Source organism: Lepus europaeus, chromosome 11 (genome assembly GCF_033115175.1).
Source record: "Lepus europaeus isolate LE1 chromosome 11, mLepTim1.pri, whole genome shotgun sequence".
In the NCBI taxonomy this organism is placed as follows: Eukaryota; Metazoa; Chordata; class Mammalia; order Lagomorpha; family Leporidae; genus Lepus; species Lepus europaeus.
In genome coordinates this window covers 39143956-39153803 of record NC_084837.1, presented here as the reverse complement: position 1 = coordinate 39153803, position 9848 = coordinate 39143956, and the positions used below count along the sequence as shown (strand labels likewise).

The following is a 9848-nucleotide window of genomic DNA, read 5'->3' as shown; positions in this document are numbered from 1 at the left end:
TTGCTTTTGAGAAATAGATGCTGGGGCAGGCATTTGACCTAGTGGCTAAGATGCTGTATTGCATGCCTACATTCCATGCTGGAGTGCCTGGGTTCTGGTCCCAGCTCTGCTTCTGACTCCGCTTTCTGCTAATGTTCACCCTGGGAGGCAGCAGGTAACTCCTCAAGATGTTGAGTCCCTGCTATCTACACAGGACAGCTGGATTGAGTTCGTGGCTCATCGCTTCAGCTTAGCCTAGCCCGAGCTGTTGTGGGCATTTGTAGAGTGATCCAGAGAATGGCAGACACACCCCCACCTCCCTTTCTCTCTCCTCGTCCCCTTCTCAAATAAAATAAAATTTAAAAAAGAAGAAATGCTGCATGAAATATATTTCCATAGCAAATTGCCATATCAACAAGAAGTCCCTTCTTTATAATGGGTAAAATATAGTTTTAAGTTTTGTCTGCAAATGAAATTTTCCTCCCTGCAAAATGAAGATAATAATGGCACCTGCTTAGGACTCTTGAACTGATAACTAAATTCAAGGTAACCCATGCAACAGGCTTACCAAGACATTTGATGCAGAGTAAAAATGGTCAATTAATTTGAGTTGTGATTGTGGAACTGAGTGTTCCTTGTCTGCGTACCCTAGCCTTGAGAATATATAACATCTCATTGGGTCACATACATAGTTTTCGTTGAAAAGCGAAGTTAAATCAATACCAGTGGCATCTTCCAACAGCATTTGGTAAAAAATAAATGGAAAAATACTAGATTGAGAATGCCAAGACAAAATTTCTTTCTGTAGTATCAACTGCAAAAGTTTCAAGAACAATTTTAAAGATGTTTGTGCAACACAGAAAGTGCAAGTTACCTTGCATGGTTAACTATTCAATGTAATGCTTTCTTAATCGTAATAAACACTCCTAGAAGAGGCGGTTCTCCGTTCTGCCGCTCAAAGAGCAGGCAAAGAGCCCTACAGGCAAAAAACTCTTTCATATCTGCCAGTAACATCTTGGATAGCCAGGGTGGTCAGACACTCACTTGGCGGGAAAAGCACACATACAGACCAAATTCGCACAATCTGTTTCGGGTTAGTTTATAAATTGCGATCAAGGGTGCCAGCGTTCGTGCCTTGTGGGATTTGAAGTCCAGAAAGAAGAAGGGATCCGGGCTGTCGAAGCTTGGAAGTCGGCAGCCCCTGCAGGTCTCCGCTCTGAGGACTACAACTCCCGACACGCACCGCAAGGCCGCGCTGTAATTACCAACAACCAATCGTGCCCCAGCAGGGCAAACCCCGCCCCCGGCTCGGAGCTCGGCCTCCGCCAATGGCAGAGCTCCCAGGGCTGAGCCTGCGGGTTAGGTTGTGAGGCCCGGGCCGGGGGCGGGGAGGAGCCGAGGGGGTTCAGAGCGAGCTCGGCCGCTGGGTGGGTCCGGGCGTTCGGCGCGCCCTTCATTGAAGCGGCGGTGGCCGGGCTGGGCGCCGCGAGTGGGAAGCGACGGCGCGGCTGGAAAATGCCGGTGCATTCCCGGGGGGATAAGAAGGAGACGAACCATCACGATGAGATGGAGGTGGACTACGCCGAGAACGAGGGGAGCAGCTCCGAGGACGAGGACACCGAGAGCTCGTCGGTCTCGGAGGATGGCGATAGCTCAGGTGCGCGACCCAGCCAGGCTGGGACCCTGAGTCCCCGGCCGGGCGCGCGACAGGCCGCGCTCCGCACGCCGGGCAGCCGCGTCCTGCCGGGAGAGCGGGGCGGGGAGAGAGGGAAGGGGCGGAGACTGGCTCCCGGCCCTGGGCTGCACCCAGACCGACCGGTCGCCCAGCGCTGCCTGCTCCAGGGAGGGTCCCGGCCGGCGGGGCGGGGCGGGCCTGGGCTTGCCCAGCCCCGGAGCTCGGCCCCCGAGCAGCCCCGGTGGGAGCCGCCCTAGACACCTCCCGGCGGTGCCCTGGGGTCCCTCCCGTGTGAGAGGCAGCCCACCGACCTCTCTCCTTACCCTTACCTTTGCGACTCCTACTTCTCAACGCGGGTGGGTTGTGGGGGCCCAGGGTGGACCCCAGGTGCTCCTGGCCGGCTTGGAACGGGTTAACCCCCTGTCAGTCTGCGCTTCCCATCAAGTGCCCTTGCAGGGGGCTAACTCGGGAGCTGTCCCGTTTGCAGAATGCCCCTGAAGTTTTCAAGGCTGAGAGGAAGGGAACACCATGGGGGTGGTTTAGATCTTCATCTGGTTATGAACTGGCTGGTTTGGGGGCCAGCATTGAAATGCTCCCAGTCTTTTCTTCCCTTCCCCTTTTCCCGACTTTGGGCTGTTTCACTTTTGGGGGTAAGGATGGGGGAGGTAGTGATGGCAGGGCTTGAGGGTGGGAAGAGAGGGGAGGAGAGGGCAGATTAACCCCATAAATAAATTCTGCAAACTTTCGGGAATGGCTACTCAAAACAGAGAGGGAATCTGTGACTACCTGGGCTCTCTTCCTTCTATCCCCGTTACGGGGAAGAGACTGGTTTCTTTGTCTTGGCCTGATTTGGACCGCATAGAGGAAGCGCTTATGACAGCTTGACAGTCCATCATCGCCCTAACGCCCCTTTTCACGTGTCCCTTTCAAAGCAAATCTCCCTGGAAGGGTGTCATTTCGATTAATAAATCGCCCAACCCCAAAACAAATATTTATGAGTGACTTCTTTGTGCAGCACCGGGCACGGCTCAGTCTGAGGGCTAACTAGTTCTGGTCTCTCTCAATCAAAGAGCTGTCTTAGTTACCGCTTGACTAAGTTGCTAAGTGAGTGCTTAGCTAAACTGCTGTAGGAAGCGAGGCACAGAGGCAATCTTTTCAGAATTGATGGCCAGCAAAGGCAGGTTGGAGCAGACGGGGTTATCCTGAAGAAGGAGTAGGATTTGTACTGCTGTGGTAATGTTCAGGTGCTCCTGGAGGGCAAGGAGTGTAAGAAAAAGTACAAAGGCCAGAGCTTACGCTTACTCAAGAGTGAGGAAACCATTTGGTATGGGAGAAGGATGAGCTAAGAAACGCAAAAGAAAGGACAAAACAGGATTGATGAGTGCAAGTGTAGGAGTGAAGCGAAGAGAAAACCCAAGATACCAAAAGAATGGTGATAGCATCAGTAGACAGAGAGAAGTAAAAATGTGAGATGAAGATCAAAGAGAAGGTATTTCCGTTGTGTTGCTTTTAAGCAGGAGTGTGTATTTAACCAGGAATGCCCAGCTGGCAGATGGGAATGTGGCCTTGGAATCTGCCTGGGGTGGGAGGAATAATTGGAAGATCATGTGCCTGGCCATTGAACTAGGTGAGATTTCAAAGTGGGGAACAGAGAGAAAGAAGGATCAGGACTGTATGTAAATATATTTCCTAGATCTGTAAAGCATTTCAGCTTCAAGTATTCTTAGCTTTTTAAACGAGAGCTGAGATGTCAAATAATTACCTCTCTATTTTTTATTTTTATATTATTTTTTGAAGATTTATTTATTTATTTGAAAGTCAGAGTTACACAGAGAGAGAAGGAGAGGCAGAGAAAGAGAGAGAGAGAGGTCTTCCATCTGCTGGTTCACTCCCCAGTTGGCTGCAAAGGCTGGAGTTGGGCCCATTCGAAGCCAGGAGCCAGGAGCTTCTTCTGGGTCTCCCATGTGGATGCAGGGGCCCAAGGACTTGGGCCATCTTCCGCCGCTTTCCCAGGCCACAGCAGAGGGCCAGATCAGAAGTAGAGCAGCTCAGCCGGCGCCGTGGCTCAACAGGCTAATCCTCCGCCTTGCGGCGCCGGCACACCGGGTTCTAGTCCCGGTCGGGGCACCGATCCTGTCCCGGTTGCCCCTCTTGCAGGCCAGCTCTCTGCTGTGGCCAGGGAGTGCAGTGGAGGATGGCCCAAGTGCTTGGGCCCTGCACCCCATGGGAGACCAGGAGAAGCACCTGGCTCCTGCCATCGGATCAGCGCGGTGCGCCGGCCGCAGCGCGCTACCGCGGCGGCCATTAGAGGGTGAACCAACGGCAAAAGGAAGACCTTTCTCTCTCTCTCTCTCGCTCTCACTGTCCACTCTGCCTATCAAAAAAAAAAAAAGAAGTAGAGCAGCTAGGACTTGAATTGGCACCCATATGGGATGCGAGCACTGCCCGCGGTGGCTTAACTCGCTATGCCACAGCGCCAGCCCCTCTCTCTATATTTTTAAAGATTTATTTTACTTGAGAGGCAGAGTTACAGACAGAGGGGGAGAGACAAAGAGAAAGGTCTTCTATCTGCTGGTTTACTCCCCAAATGGCTGCAAGGGCCGGAGCTGCGCCCATCCAAAGCAAGGAGCCAGGAGCTTCTTCTCCCATGCTGGTTTAGGGCCCAAGTCCTTGGGCCATCTTCCAGTGATCTCCCAGGCACACTAGCAGGGAGTTGGCTGGGAAGTGGAGCAGCTGGGACTTGAACTGGAGCCCATATGGAATGTCTGCACTGCAAGTTGAGGCTTATCCTACTGCGCCACAGCGCTGGCCTCAGCTCTATTTGTTAATATTCTTCCCCAATAATTTTTGTATTGACTGTTGTGATTTTTGATTTGTTTTTAACCACAGCCCAGACCATGAAAACTAATAATTTGAACCACCAGTCAAAATTTTTAAGTGCAAAGAAATTACTTATAGCTGTGTTTTTCAATTTTGCTTCTTGTAAAATCATCTCTATTCTACCATGTATTACGCACATTAAACTTACAGAATTTTATTCTTTTCAAACCTTGGTACTGAGCAAATCCTAAGTCCACAGAAAAACCTCGACGATCCAGAGAACTTGGGGAGTGAGTCATCTGGATGAACCAAGTTTTAAATAGCCTAGGAAAAAGCTAGTGGAACCAAAATATTTCTTAATGTGTTTTAGAAAAAAATTTTAAAATGATTCAGATACTTCCCGGCCATATGAAAACGACCAAACATGATTTAACTCTTTCTCAGAGTTTGGCCTTTATTTGATACAGATCAAGTTGCAGATCATTTTGCGCTTCAGTCATGTTGATGTGTTGGGTACATAGGGTGTAACAGGAGAAAGTGTGGAATATAGGACAGATCTGGTAATTCATGGTTGCTTTCCTGAGCACATTGGCTTGTTTTGCCCTCATTTATCTGTGTCTCACTGCCTGACAATAATTGGGGAGAGGGGACAGTGGGAGCTTGAGTGGCAGAACAAGATAGCCTCTGGTCCCTAGAGTGAGATGGGTTTTCATGTTTATGTGACTGGCACATCAGCAATGTGAACAGTTCTGAAAGAATTCCAGAAGAGATGCGAGGGTGGGCGCTGTGGCATGGCGGTTGAAGCTCGAGTCCCTGCTGCTCCACGTCTCTTCCAGCTCTCTGCTATGGCCTGGGAAAGCAGTGGAAGATGGCCCAAGCCCTTTGGCTCCTGTACCTGCGTGGGAGATCAAGAGGAAGCTCCTGGCTCCTGGCTTTGGATTGGTGTAGCTCCAGCCTTTGTGGCCAACTGGGGAGTGAATCAGCGGATGGAAGACCTCTCTCTCTCTCTGCTTCTCCTCTGTCTGTGTAACTCTGACTTTCAAATAAATAAATAAATAAATCTTTAAAAAATATTTTATTTATTTATTTATTTTGAGAGGTAGAGTTACAGATAGGGAGAGACAGATAGAGAGAGGTCTTCCATGCGCTAGTTCACTCCCCAAATGGCCCCAGCAGCCGGAGCTGGGCTGATCCTAAGCCAGGAGCCAAAAGCTTCTTCTGGGTCTCCCACACAGGTGCAGGGGCCCAAGCACTTGGGCCATCTTCTGCTGCTTTCCCAGGCCATAGCAGAGAGCTGGATTGGAAGAGGAGCAGCCAGGACTCGAACCGGTACCCATTTGGGATGCTGGTTCCAGAGGTAGAGGCTTAGCCTACTAACCACAGTGCCAAACTTGATATAATCCTTTTTTTTTTTTTTTTTTTTGACAGGCAGAGTGGACAGTGAGAGAGAGAGACAGAGAGAAAGGTCTTCCTTTTGCCGTTGGTTCACCCTCCAATGGCCGTGTGGCCGGCGCACTGTGGCTGGTGCACCACACTGATCCAAAGCCAGGAGCCAGGTGCTTCTCCTGGTCTCCCATGGGGTGCAGGGCCCAAGCACTTGGGCCATCCTCCACTGCACTCCCTGGCCACAGCAGAGAGTTGGCCTGCAAGAGGGGCAACCGGGACAGAATCCGGCGCCCCGACCGGGACTAGAACCCGGTGTGCCGGCGCCGCAGGCGGAGGATTAACCTATTGAGCTGTGGCGCCGGCTGGATATAATCCTTGTATGCCAAACTTGATATTAGGTATTTTCTTTCTGAATGCATGTTCAGAAATATTTGAAACATAAAATTAACTTTATCTTGGATATTTGCCTTTTTATTCACAGAAATGGATGATGAAGACTGTGAAAGAAGAAGAATGGAATGTTTAGATGAAATGTCCAACCTTGAAAAACAGTTTACCGATCTCAAAGATCAGTAAGTAGTGCCTTCACAAGGTCATTGTCTCTGAATCTCGACTCTGTCACACGTGCAGTAGCATAAGTGTAATTACATTCAGTCTCCACTGCTTTCCTTTTGTATTTTATGGGACTGACTGATGTGAAAGAGGCTTCAGGAAAAAAAAAAGAGAAAAAGAAAAAAGAGAGAGACTTTAGCTGTTGCTTTTCTGCTGAAGATCTCATTAGCTAAACTTGGGATTTTGAGATAGGGTGTTTTGGTGAGGAGTGGTGTGATATGATTTCCATGTGGATGTAGGTGATTAAAATGCTTTCTTTGGATTGCTGCACACTTCGTTTTAATTTACTTCATTTTTTTCTTTGTTAAACAACCGGATAAAGATACATTTTTAAAATTTGAAAATAAGAGACAATTCCCCAAAGATTCTGTCTGGCAGAGGGATTTTGTTCGTATGTTACATGGGATAGTATGTGCAGTACATGTTTTCATGTTTGATGCTTGCAGCTGTACAGGACTGGAAGTTAGCTTCATCTCCATTTTACTTGTGAGAAAGTTGAGGCCCAGGGAGACTAATTGATTTGCCCATAGTTTGTCAAAAGTGATGTGTGAGCCAGGCTTGTTGCCTCCTGATGCTACTAGTGTTGCTTCGGAGGAAATGTGTTGGGACAGAAAGGGCCCAGGCTGTGATGCAGGCTTTCCTGACTGACTGCGTGGGATATAAGCCCTTCCTGAGTTCCTACCCTGAGGACTGATGGAACAATATGTGTAGTCCCTCCCTGTTTGCCTGGCATTCGGTAAGTGCCATTGGATACTATTTTTGTTCCCCCTTTTAATACGTCCAGAAATCTTCTGTGAGACTGGTAACACAAGCATGAGTTCCATGATTTGAGAAAATGTAGAAAAATGTAAATACAAAGGAAAAGACATCTTCCAGGTGGGCTTTCACTTCTGGGCTTGGTGGCATGGTCACGGGGCGTAGCTGTGTGTGAGGGACTGTAGTGAAAGAGAGGCTCCCGAGGGTACAGGTGCCATACTCAGACGCTGGCTCTCCAGTTCATGAGCTCTTCAGAATTTCACTGTTTATTGTTCTGTAGCCCTGGGAAGGCCAAGATAATAGCTGAAAGCTTGTTTGCTGTATCTGGAATTTCCAGACTAAAGTGGGACAGATTTCTTTACCACGTGACTCCTATTGTTTATGCCTTTTCTTGTTTTAACTACCATCGGTATTACACATGAGTGTGTAGATCATGTTCCGTGCTAGTGCAACAAATTATACAGGGCTACTTCAAAAAATTCAGGGAGGGTGGGCGTCCAGCTTCACAGTGAAACCACTGGTTTGGGATTCCTGCATCGTGGATTGGAGTGCCTGGGTTTGAGTCCTGGCTGTGTTCCCAATTCCAGCTCCTGCTAATACTCATCCTGGGGGGGGGGGGGAGGCAGCAGGTGATGGTTCCAATACTTGGATCCTTTCCGCCATGTGGGAGACCTGGATGGAGTTCCCAGCTTTGGCCCTGGCTTGGGGCCATTGCAGGCATCCGGGAAGGGAACTAGAGATGGGAGCTCTCTGCCTGCCTCTCAAATACATACATACATACATACATACATACAAACAAATTAATGGAAAGTGGAATTAAAAAGATAAGTTTATTGCAGCAAAATTTTTTGAAATCTATGAATTGGTAAGAATCTTGAAAAAGTTTATGGAAATTTTTCATATTATGAAAAAACTTCACGGATGTCAAATCTTCTTTCACAGAAATAGGCTTTTCATTCCATTTTTTCCATGAACACTGGAAGTACCCTCATATAAGCAATCAAAATAATACAAAGTTTCAGATTTTGCCTTTGGAAATCATGGTATACTTTTCTTATTCTAAAGATTTGGAAGTTTAAATGAAAATGATGTAGTTCCCCAGAGAATCCATTGTTGGGACAAACTATAGAGTTCATCCAGGATCATTTTGGAAAAGAGGAGGCAAATGTACAGTTCTTTATTTTAGCATGAATAAATAATTTATTCAGTTAATTAGGATTGACCTACTTGGCTTTCAAAGTGTATTTTATGATTATCCAAGAAATGAAAGTTGCTGTAAATTCTAGTATTGGAAAACGTTTTAGCTAGTTGGTCAGTAGGCCTAATCTTGTTTATCCTGGGACTGTCTCTCGCCTTGATTTTTTTGTTGTCCTGGCTCCTGCTTTGACTTCCATTCATCTCTAGAAGTACTAAAAATGGATGATCATTATTTAGTAAGATGATTTCTCAAAGGATTGGTTTCTAAAAACATGTTTTAAAAAATTAATCTTTGTACCAGGTTTATGATCAGATTTTTCCTCTTTCCCAATTGCTTTGTTATTTTTATCCTATTTTACTGTATATCTCTGAAAAGTTGTCTCAAACCCTCTTTAGAAGAGGTGGAGAATATAATAATAATAATGATTATCCTGCTTCTCCTGTTTTAGCACCACAGGGCACAATAGCACTCCCTTCATAAGGCAGAAAACCCACCACTTGCAGTTTCTATAGTGGTGGAAGGTGAGTTCTTCCACCTCCTTCAAAAGCTAGAGGGATTTCTACTATTCCAGTTTCCATTCATTTTGATATTCAACATCCAACAAATATTAATTGAGCAGCTACAGTGTGAATAGTATTTTGGTTGCTGTGAGGAACTCATGATTCTTGCCTTTGATGAATTTGTACTTGAATTCCAGGATTATAAAAATTATATTGTTTAACTAAGTAATATGTACTTTTCTGACTTCATACATTTATAGATTTTATCTTGAATTTAAAAAAATTTAACTCAGTCTTGATAATATGTTATTTTGCAGTTAAGTCAGATAATTTTACCCCTTTTTCCTACAGTAAAAATGGATATTTATGCATCAACACTTAAACCTGCTCTGATTCTTAAGACTCATCCTATAAATCTCTAATGCTAATTACAGTTATCAATTATAGACAATATATTGCCTTTCTTGATTGCATTAGTGTGTATTTCCGAGAGAAGACACAATTTAATATGAAGACTAGATACCATAATGTTTTCAAAAGCCTACTGCTTGTTATACTAACCTCTGCAAGTGTAAGCAGTGGTTTCTTTTGGAAGCTGCTATGTGCCATCCTTCTAATAATTTACAAAACAGTTTAAAATTGTTAATCTGCTTTGAGCTTTTAGGACATCCTTAAATGCCACAAAACCAGGATTTGAAGTATCTCATGAAAGATGACAATGTAAATACCTTCCTGTTAAAAAGAATTAGTTCTATCTTACAAGGTTGTTGTCAAAAATAAACACTGGGTTTTCTCATGAACTCTCTTTTATTATCAAACTAAAATATTGTCACGACAGTGGGCAAAAGAAAGTATTATAAGTGGATTCGTAATTAAGGGCAAGAAACCCCTTCCCTGTTTTTCATTTCCTCTTCCATTGAGT

At 46.0% G+C, this 9848-nt stretch overlaps 1 protein-coding gene across 1 annotated transcript in view; it reads left to right on the top strand.

The window, feature by feature from the left end:
* The first annotated feature begins 1381 nt into the window (after nt 1-1381).
* The window catches only part of BRMS1L (BRMS1 like transcriptional repressor), a 37954-nt gene continuing 29487 nt past the window's right edge, over nt 1382-9848 (top strand). The window contains exons 1-2 of the mRNA XM_062205257.1: nt 1382-1636; nt 6342-6432. Of these exons, the coding sequence (XP_062061241.1) occupies nt 1495-1636; nt 6342-6432 (233 nt within the window). The 5' untranslated portion in view covers nt 1382-1494. The remainder of the gene's footprint in view (nt 1637-6341; nt 6433-9848) is intronic.